This window comes from Pelodiscus sinensis, chromosome 2 (assembly GCF_049634645.1).
Source record: "Pelodiscus sinensis isolate JC-2024 chromosome 2, ASM4963464v1, whole genome shotgun sequence".
Taxonomy (NCBI): Eukaryota; Metazoa; Chordata; order Testudines; family Trionychidae; genus Pelodiscus; species Pelodiscus sinensis.
Window position 1 is genome coordinate 65,976,821 of NC_134712.1, and position 13,555 is coordinate 65,990,375.

A 13,555-nucleotide genomic window follows, 5' to 3' on the forward strand; every position below is an offset into this window, starting at 1 on the left:
ATTTACCATATTTATAATGAAATATGTTTATTACAATATGAAGCGAGTTCTGTACATTTTGTATTTTCTGTCAATGTAGAAGCATACTTGAAAATGTAGAAAACATCAGGAGTATTTAATAAATTTCAGTTAGTATTCTGTTCAATTAAAACTGCTATTAATTAGAATAATTTATTGAGTTACTCATGTGGGTTAATTGTGATTAATTAACAGCCCTAGAATTGATACAATCCCTCTCTCTGACTCTGTCTGAGACACTTTAGTATCTTCAGTGCACAATGAGCTGCTCTCGTCTTTTTTTAATTTGTATTTTGGAGCTTGGGGCTGGTGAAAGAAAGCCCCCAACCCTAATCTTTATCCAGGCAATGATGATTGTTTCTGTACTAGGACCATTTATAATTTTACACATTAAGCAGATATGGGAGGAGAACCTTACAACTTGTTCAGAAACCGTTTCTGCATTCTTCATCCCAATCAGTGATCTTTTAGTCTTTTTTGGTAAATTACAGCAGAAGTTTTGAAGTGCTCATGTAACCTTCTATACAAGTGGTGTTCTTATCCAACTGTAAAGGGACAGGAACAAAGACTGGGCTAAATAATTAATCCTACAATATTTTTGTTCCTCTTCTGTATTGAATTTAGTGGCCTGTTTGAAATTCAGATCTGATTCCAGTGAGACGCACAAGCTATGAAGCCATTTCACTTCAGACTTTTAGGATTATTATTGTTTTGGTGTGGAAACTTCCTGAGTGGAGTTGTTCTAAACAACTCTTTTTAAGCCTACTTTAATATTTCTCTTAATTACTAATATTTTATCCTGGGAGCTCATATTTCTTCCTTTCACACTGAGCACAGACACATCAATTTTTCTGGCAGTCTGTCCCTCCTCTTTCACCAAGTTTCCATGACTTACCTTAAACAACCTGTGGTCTCTGACCACCATAATTTGTGAATGTCAAATTGTATTTTTGTTAGTGAAGAGTTACACTGGCAAATGTTTTCTTGTTGAATTGCCTTCAAATTGCTTATCTTTATTTTGCATACTGAGTTGAAGTTTGAAGAGCACTCTTTTCTTTATGAAACTTACAGAATTATATCTTTTGTCTTGCTAAGGATATAACTAACAAACGTCCTCCTTGATTCTGATGTGGTATCTCCTCTGTAATCTTGGTTTTTAAGAAAATCAGAGTTACTTGCTGAAGCATAGTAGATAAGTGCAGAAAAGGATGCATATTTCTTTGCTGTTAATGGTGTCTTTGAAACTAGAAAATCACAATTAGAAAGTTTTAAAATGCTGTAACTCTCCATCTCCAGTAACATGTCTTCTTCTCTACTCTTGTAATGCACTTTAATTCTTTGCAGTCATGGATAATGATTGATTGTCATCCTGCTCTGTCAAAAAATCTGGTTGTGTTTGTCATTGGGATAGCTTACAGTAAACAAGGAAACCATTGTGGGGGGTAGTGCATGAAAGGTGTGTTGACAGCAGTTTGGTGGAATCACACAACCATTCTGATAGGACCATTTTGGCATGCTACATACAGCAAGCCACAAAGCCATGATGTATTCTGGGATTCTGAATCATCTGTCCTGTTTCTTGGGGTAGGGCTATGGGTACAGTGGGCACTTAATCATGGAATGGAGTTAGCAGCAACAGAGCTTGTAGACCTGCAAATTCTGTAGTTTTTTTCTCCACACTGTTGAATTTCATAAGCTTGGCTGGTGGACTTGAGCTCAAGTTCTCACTGTTGATTCTGCAGGCTTGTGATATGAACAACATTATATATAAAATGGTTGAGGCAGTTGCATGCAGATGCTGTTGCGATGGCCTTTTGCCTGGAGTAGATAGTTTTTGCTATTCAATTTCTACTTGTTGCTTGAGAAGTGTGTTTTTGTGTTTATAATCCCAGTTTTACTGAACAGGTGACACATGATGTATTTCTGGTCTCTGAAACGAAGTTACTTTAAATTAGAACTTTGTAGAGAAATTAGCATCTGATTGTTTCAAATCCTGTTGTAGAATCCTGACAAAGCTTCTGGAGGTTTCTGATGATCCGCAAGTCTTAGCTGTAGCTGCTCATGATGTGGGTGAATATGTACGACATTATCCTCGAGGGAAGCGGTAAGCTAAACACTTTCTTTGCCTTTATCACTCACGATGCTTACTGCCAAGGCAGCAGAATATTCCACTTCACCTACTAAACACTGTGCTTGTACAACAAGAGCTGCAACTTCCACAACATAATTATAAAACAGGTAGTTAGGAATATTAAATAGCTGTTTGGTCCTGTGAGCAATAAAGTAAATTTTTTTCTGGGGATTTTAACTAAGGAGGAAAATACATTTAAAGGGCTCTTGAAAATTGTTCAGGCATTTAGTAGCTATTATAATCACTTCAGTCACAGACCTGATGAATATTGAAAGTATTTATCAGAATTTTATTATAAACACCAGAATATTAGTCTTGCGTTAGTCATGGGGAAGCTTTAGTTGTTGTACTTAAAAGAAGTACTCGGGATCTTTTTCAGAGGGATAAGGCAACACGCCACATTTATTGATCACACACAGAATAATCAATACTTATCATATGCATATGACACATCACGCTCATGCACTCTCACACACACACACACAAGCACACTCCATCTTGTTGTTACCAAAAGTTGCTCCCCCTAACTGCACTGGCCAGGTGAGTTAGATGGGGGAGGGGTGGAGCCAGGCTTCTGCCAATCCGGATCGATGCTCCCATGTTGACAAGAGGAAAACCGGGGGTCCCTCTGCAAGATGCCTCCTATTTATCCCTCTCCTGCAGCCAATTAGTCATCAACTGGCCTTTCTTAATGCTGCTTCAAAGAGAGTTCTTCCAAGGGCAGGCACTTGCTGCTTGACTCCCATGGTGTCTGTATGTCCAGTCTTCTTAACGAGCTCACTTTGCAGGTCTTGTCTTGGATCTGGCTCCCAGACCTCCTCCACCCTTGCAGCTGCTGCTAGAGGTGCTCACCTTTCATTCTCCATTCACACCTCAGTCATTTCAACAGGGCAATCAAGGAAAGGGGAGAGCTCAAAAGACATTTTTTTTTTTACAAGATCTATATATCTTAATACAAAGTTATAGGAGAAATGTTACAGAGATTCTGTAAGAACACTTAACAAAGATATATCTAAAAAGACAAGATCTTAATACAAAATATAATATTACAGGGCTTTCTCCACATAGTAACAAATCCTTCAGTTTCTTGTCGTGATAACCATTTTGTTGTTTTTAAGCTAAGATTTATTTCTCATAAAATATTGCTTTGGTAATTCTTGAGATAAATTAAACTACTATATTCTGGTACCATACTCCATATAAAATATTAGTTAAAATACATAGAAATTTAAATACCTTACCCAAAATATTACATATTTTACTTGAAATGTATAATATCGCTGATATAGTATAAAGGCAGACAAACTTATTATTTATATTAGGCAAACAAATACAAATGTTACAATGGTCTGTCAGTGAAGAAATCTGTGAAACTTAGAAAACTTGAAAATCTATGAAACTTGAAAAGTGAGATGCTTCTGCAGGGCAGGGTTCATAATATTAGTAGGTGATATATAGGTTTTTAAAGGGTTACAAGTTATGTACTGTCAGATACTTTTTTTTTTTTTTTTTTTTTAAAAAGACCATATGGTAATGGGGTGTGTTAACCACCTTTCACAAGCACACTTTTCTGATTTGCCTTCTAGATGGGTGTGCTGTTTGTCTTTTAGTTTATGGTGACCCCCTGTCAATGATTTCTCAAGTGGTCTTTCAGTGACTCAGCCCTCTGAGTCTCTCTCAGTCTCTGTATGTGAAACAGAACAAACCCTTTCTGGGATACAGTTTTTAACTTGTCCCAGCGCTGGTATGGGGCTTTACCCCCAGAGCTTCCTTCCTGGAGACACTGTTGTCTTGTGACCCTCCCTAGGCTCAGTCCTTGCTCAGTCCAGCAATCAGCCAGGGGCTCCTCAAGTACCTGTGTACACTGAGTTGTCCATGGTTCTGCTGCTCTCATCCAGCCAGGAACACAGTTCTCCCTCCTCTAGCTGTAGGCATCAACTGATTACTGTTCTGTTTTGCAGCTCCTTTTATATGGCACTGATTGGCTGTTCCTTACACCTCTGTCATTGGCTGCTTCCCTGCAACTGCTCTACGCTGTTTGGAAGACTTTTCTTCTGCTTCTTTTTGGGACAAGGTGTGGCAGGACCATGAGGCCTCCATAGGGAGGTGCCTGGGCCTGGTTCACCCTGTCACCATATTATAGCTTTGTTCATGTAATATTAGAGAACCTGTTTAGTCACATCTGCTGATCTTGATCTGACACACTTGTGGCCTTTGTCTCAGAGACCTTGATAGGGTTTTGCAGCTCTCATGTTTGCAAGTCATATTTATACATGTAATTAAAAAAAAAAATTCCCCTGTGAAGAAATGATGAGCTGTAATTCATCTCCTGATGAGGTTTAATGAAAAAAATGGAAAAGTTCTTGTCTTTTGTAAGAGAATTCCTGGCATGGATTAGAGGCACATCTAGATTAGTGCACTATCCCTGACTGCTACTGGAGCCTTATTAAAACTTTAGTAACTGATTTCACTGTGTACTTGTGGGAAGGGAACGTGTACACAGTTATGGGGTACGGAGAATTGACAGCTGCTCTAATCTTATTTTAGCTACTAGAACTGCAGATATTCTTAAAATATAAGAGCAAATCAAGTATGTTGTCTAGAATCTATTGAAAGTTCAAGTGTGGCCATCAGACCATATGTATTGAACAATACTGGAGAGTTGTTTGACTGAGCTGAAAGAAATCTATGACCTTCAATTAGAGTTTAGGAAGAGATAACAATCCATAATTTTGTCTGAAGATAGGGTGTAGTCAATATTTTATATTCTTAGGCTGGGTTTTAAATAGGAATACGTTACTAAACTTTTTCCATAATCCAAAACCATATTGTGCGCACAAGTCCCCAGCTGAAGTTTTAAAAGTGTACTCCGTGATGCTACCATCACACCCTGCTCACCATAGCTTTGTACTTTTTACTTCTTCAGCAAAGCTTTAAACTTCAAAGTCAGAGGGTGCAGGAAAATAACCCTGTCATTCCAGTCCATTAAAATATCACATTCATAATGAAACATTCATACTTGAATATTAAGTTATGAATACTGAAAGTAGAGTAATATCTTCTAGGTACAAAAATCTGTATGGGCGCTGTAGCTCTTTATTACAAAATATGAACCAAAATGTTTCCTGCTAAAAGAGAGCCCTGCTCAGATGTTTAAAACAGGAATAATAACTTGTTCTTTAGAAGGCACATACGGGAACACTAATGAAATCTTTATTCATTGTGACTTGAGCATATTATCTTTAAAGCGGTGTTTCACTTAAAGCTGAATTTTCCATTTCCTTCCATGTGATATTTGGATTTCAGTATAAAATTATCAAATTTGAATCTAGATGTGGGATCATATTGGCAATTTTCATTTTCAGTTAATCTTGTGACACTGGAGGCTGGTTCAGAAGAATAGAAGAATTCCATTGTTTAGCAAAAAGTTCAGTTGTTTAAAACTTTTGTCCTTAGAACTTGAAGCCCGTGAAGCTTAAATATAAAAAGGTAAAACATCCTTTAGTTATTAATTGCATTAAGGTGAGAGTTAGAATTCCCGTCCTGGCTATTGATGCTCCACTCTTTTTTTTTATTTGTCATTAGACCAAAGATTTGTTTTTATTCTTTTGATTAGGTTATTTCAAAACACCACACTGGTTTAAGGAAAGCTACAAATATTAAACATTTAGAAATGATGTACCAGATCCTCAAGTTCAAGTGTTAGTTATTCAGCTCAGTTAAAATCAATGGAACTATGTTAATTTATACTGCCAAACAATATGATTGTACAATAGTATGTAATCCTATTTTATTATCATTCCTATGGTCTAATACAAAGTGCTTGTCAGGGGAGATCAAATAGGATCCCACGTTCTCCTGCACACCTTCCTCTGACAAGAGAAGGAAGAGACAGGTCTCAGGTGGGAAGAGGTCTCCAACCCTTTCGGTGTTCAAAGTCACTGTGTGCTATAGTAGAAGGTGTATACTCATGACTCGGCTGAGATGTTCTTCTGGTGATAACCATGTTGACTAACACATGGAGTAATTCTCCTCTTCTTTAATTCCTAAGATCAGAGAGCATCTTGAGGACCATCTCTCTGACCTCAGCCTGGTCTTGTGCAAGCAAAGTGTAAATTTTAATGCCTTTTGCTGGCATACTCTTCCTTGCTCCACTGCTGAATTCCTCTTAGTTTATTCGAACTCCTCACTTTTCAACTTAGAATGGATTGAATGAATTCAGGTTTCTTTCTCTTTGTTCATGCTACTGCTCATCTCCTTATTTCACTGTGAAAGTCATTCATCCACAGTGCAGGTGCCTGTAACTTGTCACTAGTTGGACTAGCTGGTTGCCTTTATCCAACTTTGAGGGAGAAAGAAGAGGAAGAGGCGACATTAAACTAAATATCTGAGGTGTTCATGGATTGGAGAAGGAAACTTTTGTAGTTGGATTTCCTAGTGCAGCTGTTGCTTTCAGAACTTGTACTTCTGTATTAAGGCAGAGCTAACATCAAGCATAGTAACACAAAATACTGCATATGCATAAGTAGGCCAAGTTATACTTGATGTAGGAACAATAATACTGGATTTCATGACTTTAAATTCTCAGCCCCAGTGTTGCTCCACTGTAGTGTTTGTCACCTGGAGTGCTCAGCATTATTTGTGATGACAGAGAATTTTACATTTTCTTTTTAACTTGTAAGAGGAGAACATTTGAACATCTCTTTCTGCTACTTTTTTACTATTTAGCATCTTGTAAAAGTCAGAGCCCTACAACGAGCTATTGCTTGTATTTTATAACTTTTTTTTTTTTTTGAAAGGTAGGAGGAGGCCTTAAACAGAAATAAACCTTTATGAGCTTCCTATGCTATTAAGAATGTTTAGTATTCATGTTGAGGACATTGATATATAATAATGGTAATGGGATTGGAAAGCAGTCATTTTGTACAAAGCATCTTACCATTGTGTAAAGTAACACATTGATAATGTTTCTTTGTTTCATTTACTGTTATGGCCAAGTTAGAAATTATAATGTCAGTGAAGTTGAAGTCCAGCAAGAATGCTATATTATTGCCTAATTTAAAAATAATTATGTTGCTCATCTATTAAACATTATTCAACAGTTATTCAAATATAAATAGGGTAGTGACAGTAATACAGACTACTCATTTGAGGTACAGTAGCAGGCAACAAGTTAATATGTAAGAATATGAGTTCATCCCTAATTTTTTCACAGGATACTACTGTTAATTATCTGGGACATGTGAGAGCAATATGCAATAAACATGTGTATATATACCTCATTAATAAACTGGCTATTCACTTGATATGCTAATCTCATGAGGAGACTACAGGAGGAACAATTGATGGATAGCAATGCTGAATTTTAAATATATCTAGATTCTCTCTCTCTCTCTGTCCATTGTATACTATGAGTAGATATTTCCTTTTCTTGCCTTTGGTTTTTTTTTTGTAAGGCCTGGCCAAGAAAACAGGACATAAAAGGCATGGGGGAGAGAACAGGAATAAATTATTTTTGAGATATTAGCATGTCGAGGGAGAGAAGTTTCTGCTGTTTCGATTAGAACACTTGTTGGGAGTGTGGGTTAGATGAGAGTGGCTACTGTCATTTTGCAAGCAAGAGCAGCATTTGGAGGGGGGAAAACTAAACTACCAGACAGGGATTTTATCTGAGACACAGTGATTGACCCTTCCGGCTTTTTATGAGACTTCCCTCTCCACTTGTGATTAGAAGTAGTGGCATGCTTTCAAAGGGAAGGCTCAGGGGTTATGGTGAAAGTTGATCTGGTATCTTTGTTCAGGGTCAGGCACTCAGCAGTGTCCCTTCAGAGATCAGTTTAGGGTTGGTTTTGATTAGTTTTGCTTCTGGTGTTTGGGATTTTTGTAGAAGTAGTACTTTTATATGGAGGGCTTTCTTGTTGAAAAAGGGGAGGCAAGGAGTGTGCCTACAAAAGTGTTTAGAAATAAGGAAATCCTCACATTTACTGTGAATATGAAATAAGAAATTAATGGCCTTTACCATTTTCTTTGTGACTCATAAGCCTGCTGTTTGAATCCCTTGGTCCTAAGTTGTTAAGATTATCTGATTGTCAGCAGGCAGAGGCTGATGTAATTGCAAGATATTTGAAAATGTGTGCTTTTTTTTTTTCCCCAGAGTGATTGAGCAGCTTGGTGGTAAACAGCTTGTAATGAACCACATGCATCACGAAGATCAGCAAGTTCGCTATAATGCTCTTCTGGCTGTGCAGAAGCTGATGGTTCACAACTGGTATGTGAAAACTTACTTTAGTCACTATTACCTGTGAGGAATTGGATAGAATCCCATTTACAATTTTTTTTTTTAAAGAAAAGATCCTCTTTATAGAGAAATATTTAAACTAATGTTGTAGTGAAATAACCATTCTGGGGAACCCAGTATTTTTAAAATTTTACATGAAATTGTGCTAACATGAAAAATTATCATTTTGGCTTCCATTGCCTTGCTGCTTTTGTACTAATTGAATTAAGTTGTCTGATTTTTTTTTTCAAGTGTTCAGCGGAACACACATCACACTTACACTAGAACCGTGGTCCCGCATTCGTGGGCGCCCGCCAACAACCTGGGCCAGCCCCGCCCCCGGTGCACGGGAGGCGCCGGCCCCAGGTGCGCGACACACACCGACGCTGGGTGCGCAGCGCTCGGGCGGCCCCAGCCCCGGGGCACATGCAGGGGCTCGGGCGCGCGGTGCTCGAGTGGCGCCGGTGCCGGCCTCAGGCGCGTGGAAGTTCTGTGGTGTTAATAATGTTCAGAGTAACTCACTAACGCCCCTTTCCTTGAATTACTTAAGGAATAGCATTTGACAGCCTTTGAAGGGGCTAGCATTTAGTGCTATGCTGTCTGGCTAATTTTAAACAAGGCCTGAAAATCTTTCCCAAGTGTTAAGAACCTGCTGCTGCTGTAGGTTTTCCTTCCTCATTGTAGTGGGAGAAGAATTGTATGTCCTGTGGATGAAGGATTTAATGTCTAAGGCAACCTTTAGAAGTGGCAAGATCTTTTAAAAACGTGCCTTTTCACATATAGCGTACATTTCACATTCAAATCACCTATGTACGCTATAAACTGTAATAAAATATTCTCATAGGAAAAATGTGATCTTTCACTTTCTTATGCAGTTTGTTTGTCAGATACAATAACCAATTTGTAACTTGTTGAACTAGATGGAAAACTAAATTCCTATATAAACACGTTTTTCTTTGGAATTCTTCCCTTTTGAAATACCTCATTTCTGTGTCATGAAAAAGAGTTATTTCACAAGACCTAATTTTTTTACTTCATCTTAGCAGTCCTGAAAATACCTATCCAAAATATATTGGAGATACATATTGTAGAGCTGATAGTAAGCCAAGTCTGAATAAGTGGTGTATTCCATACCGACTAGTAAATGCAAACATACCCAAAGGTTGTCTTCTATACTAGATTACTCCAAAATGGCTTGGATAAAATTTAATATAGAAGCTGGGATGCTAATGTTGATAAGTATAATAGAGGGGAAAATATTGAGACAAACACCTATTTTATTATGACTTTAAACTGCATATTTAAATTTTGTCTATTTTGAGAACTTCATGCTTTTGGAATTGCTTATGATTGTACATGACGTTTTGAGACCAATGTAATGCAATATAAAGAGCTAAGCATTGATGATTATAATAGTGTGGAGGCGGAGAGAGAGTTTTAGTAACAACATAAAGAGAGAGATTGAAAAAAATCTCTTCCTAGTAACTGTAGTGACAGGCTAATAAAATGTGTGTTAAAAGACCTGTATTATGTAATTAACCATACAAACCTGTTTCCCCCTAGTGCACTCTTTTTCAGCCCTCAAACATTCTTTTATTATAATCCTCCTCCCTTCAATACACACGTTACTATCCTTTCTCTCCTACATAAAGATGATACAAGTAAGCAACATATTGTACAAATCAGGAGGAATATTCACTGTATAAGGAGGACTTAAATAAAGGAACATTGATTTCTGAGCAAATATAGATGGAAATTAAATGGTGGTCTGACATTTTTCTGACATTTTTCAGACTGTATGTTTTTATGATGTTAATGTGCTTCACAGTTTAATGGTAGTAAATGTCACCCTGTACTTCTCACCTACTAGTTGGGAATGTGCCATTCGGGTTCACTGCAAATTTATTTAGGAATTATAACGAGGCTATCACTATATACAAGTTAGAGATGGAAAGACTCATTCGATCATCTTCTAGTCCAGTGGTCCCCAACCTTTAGAGGCTCCCGGGCACCCGGGGGGTGGGGATGCCCTTGCACACGGCGCCGGCATGTGCCCCGGGGCCGCTCGAGCGCCTTGTGCCGTGGGCCCAGGGCCAGTGCCGCCGCCCGAGCCGCGCGCCTGAGGCCGGCAGCGGCGCCAGGGGCGGGGCTGGCCCAGGTTGTCGGCGGGCACACACAAATGCCCCGGTGGGTGCCATGGCGCCCGCGGGCACCGCGTTGGGGACCACTGTTCTAGTCCATCTTTGCTAACGGGAGACAGTTTCATTTTGTACATTTTCTAGTGCCTTGTCAAATCTAATCACACATACTCCAAACAATGGTGTTTCTGTCACTATTGTTTGCAATAGCACTCATGGTCAGGAAAAGTTTCTCATATATATATTTAGCCCAACTGTTTCCATTTTAAATTCAGCTCATTTCTGGCAGTTTACACCATAGCTGTTTTCCCTCTGTTTGTGTTTACCCCCCTCAGGGTTTTTTTTTTAAAATAAATTGTTACCACTTAGCCAAATTGAATTTATTGCACATTACCACTTAGCCAAATTGCACTCTTAATGTTGTCTTTCACCTTCAATGCGTGCAGTACTCCCACTTAAATGAATGGGATTAGCATGCTCGCACAGTAGGGGAGGTAAATCTGTCTCTAAACTACCTCCTTGTCTTTTGCAATAAGGAAGCTGTTTTTGTTTATACTAGCTGGAATAGACATTGAGGAGCCCAGGGTTTCTAGAGCAATATTACCCCATATATAGGAGGAGGACAGAGATGGTATAGAAGTGGAGCAGCACAAAGGGAGTTTGGCCAGGGCTGAGTTTCTGACCCTGTAGTTTGTAGACAGGATTTACAGTTAGCTCATGTAAATGAGGTTTTCGCAGATTTGGCCTGTAAATCTTGATTCTATTTGTGTTGCTTCCCATCTCATAAGGGGAATGTGCAAAGAAAGGCTGAGTATTCCCATGGAAGCTTTTAATTTTTTAAAGAATGCAGTGTGTATAACTGGTGGTATTTGGTGGTTTTGGAGATTCAAGCTCAATTTTTGCCACCACACAAATAACCCAGTAAACATCAGCAACCCTCTTTGGGTCTCATTTGTCCATGTTCTTGTTTTGCTCTGACAAAGCAGCCCAAGAATATTTTTAGTCTCCGTTCCCCTTAAGTAAAGGAAATCCAGTAATTTCTGTTGGGGGGGGGGGGGGGGAGAATGCACCTGCCTCACTTAGACCACTGTCGCCAGTTAAATTTCTGGAAGACCATTTGTGATCTCTGCATGGCAGCACCGGTCTGGTCCTCTTTCAAACTTTGTGAAGTTACAGAGGGAAGGAGTTTGGTGCTAATGTTTACAAAATGTCCAGTATGTAGAATACTAGTAAATCAGAGTTGTAGGTGAAATGCTTTTTTGGAATTACTCAAGTGACTTACCAGCCCTGAATGTCACAACATTTTGATTGTACAGTAGCCTCCTACCAAATCACTTATCATTAAAGAAGAATTTTAATGAGGGAGAGATATGGTAGATTTTCTGCTTAAAACATGTGTTTATAAAGCTTATAAAATTGCTCTTCAAATTCAGTTAATTTCCAAACCATCTGAAAATTCTATTTACAACTTGGTTAGATTTTGGTTTCTAAAAGGTTTTAAGAGAAGCAAAAGAAAACTCACTGGTGTTGAAGTTAAAGGAGGACAAAATTAGTCTTGATCAAAAGTGGCTACATGCTATCCTGTTTTAGAAGAGTCATGTTAGCTATGTTTTAGAGAGACCATCTCTCTCTGCCAATTTCTGTGTCTGTGTTCTGGCAGGATACTGCATCCATTTAATGAGGCCAAGGATTAGTATCCGCAACTTAATGTCAGTTGCAACAGTGTGTATATAATGAAGAATTTCATTTGAAAAAAAAAAAAAGCATTAACTTTCTAAATTAAAGCAGTTTTAAGATACTAGCGCAAAAAGAGCCAGTAAACATGTTCATTTGTTTGATGAATGCAGCAACATGCCTTTCTTGTGCCTCAAGGCATAATACCCCATTTTAAGATCTATGAACAATAAGGAGTGTCCAAGGAGTTTGCGAGAGAGAGGAGATGAGTTCATAACCATCAGAGGCAAAAGGTCACAGCTACATTCTACCCAGTTGGAAACCAATGAGGATAATCAGACTGTGTAGCCACCTGAAAGCAAAGGATCAAAAGGAGTTCACACTGCTGGACGTTTCCAATCCACACAAGGTATGCAATGTGGAAACTTTAGAAGACATGTCTCAAGATCCAAAGGAACAGAGATGAATGGGACATACCTGTGGATGACAGCTTAACTCAACTTGTAAGAAAATGAAGCTTGCCCACAAAGAGTTCTCCAATCATCTATGAAAGACAGATGATGCTTGTTAGGGATTCAGTATTCAGAAGAGTTGAAAACATTCTGCAAGGCAGAGATGGACAATAGGATGGTGTGCTGTTTTCTGGGAGCCAAGACACAAGATTTTGCTCTGAAATTGGATAGGCTTCTGAAGTTGATGGACCAAGATCAATGGGTGATGGTTCATATTGACATTAATGACACTGCATCCTGGGATCTCTCTCAGATAATAGATGACTCCAGGGAACTCGTAGGCATGCTGCTGAAGAATGCCCATGTGATCTTCTTGTCCCATGAGTGAAAGAAGGCAGAAGAATGTGGAAATGGACTGCTAGCCAGGAAAAATATATAGGACTGCAGAGATTTTTTTTGGAAAAGGTATTTGGAGCCTTGGTTCACTTTTCATGTGCAGAGGGGGATTGTGCAGTTTAGAGTCACTGACTCAGTGTGATCCAGATTGCTTGGTAAATTGAACACAAGTCAACAATGTGTTTTGATTATGGCTATATGCGTACATCTGGAAACAAAGAATCTAAGCCTTACTTAGGGGTGGGAGCTCTAGGACAAGGAAAAAGATCTGGGGCTTGTGATGGGCAGTCAGCTGAACATGAGCTCTCAGTGTAATGCTCTGGCTTAAGAAGACTAAAGCAGTCCTTGGATGCGTAAAGAGGGAATCTCAAGTAGGACTAAAACACTGTGCTGGAATAATGTATCCAGTTCTGGTGTGCACAGTTCAAGAAAGATGTTGATGAAAGGTGAGGGTTCAGAGAAGAGCCAT

General features: G+C 38.8%; 1 protein-coding gene across 2 annotated transcripts in view; it reads left to right on the forward strand.

Moving 5' to 3' along the window:
* Positions 1-13,555, forward strand: part of ATP6V1H (ATPase H+ transporting V1 subunit H) — a 65,701-nt gene that overhangs the window by 43,147 nt on the left and 8,999 nt on the right. For both annotated transcript variants that reach the window (XM_006112183.3, XM_014577437.3), the window contains exons 12-13: positions 2,021-2,122; positions 8,304-8,417. In XM_006112183.3, coding sequence (XP_006112245.2) covers positions 2,021-2,122; positions 8,304-8,417 — 216 coding nt within the window. The remainder of the gene's footprint in view (positions 1-2,020; positions 2,123-8,303; positions 8,418-13,555) is intronic.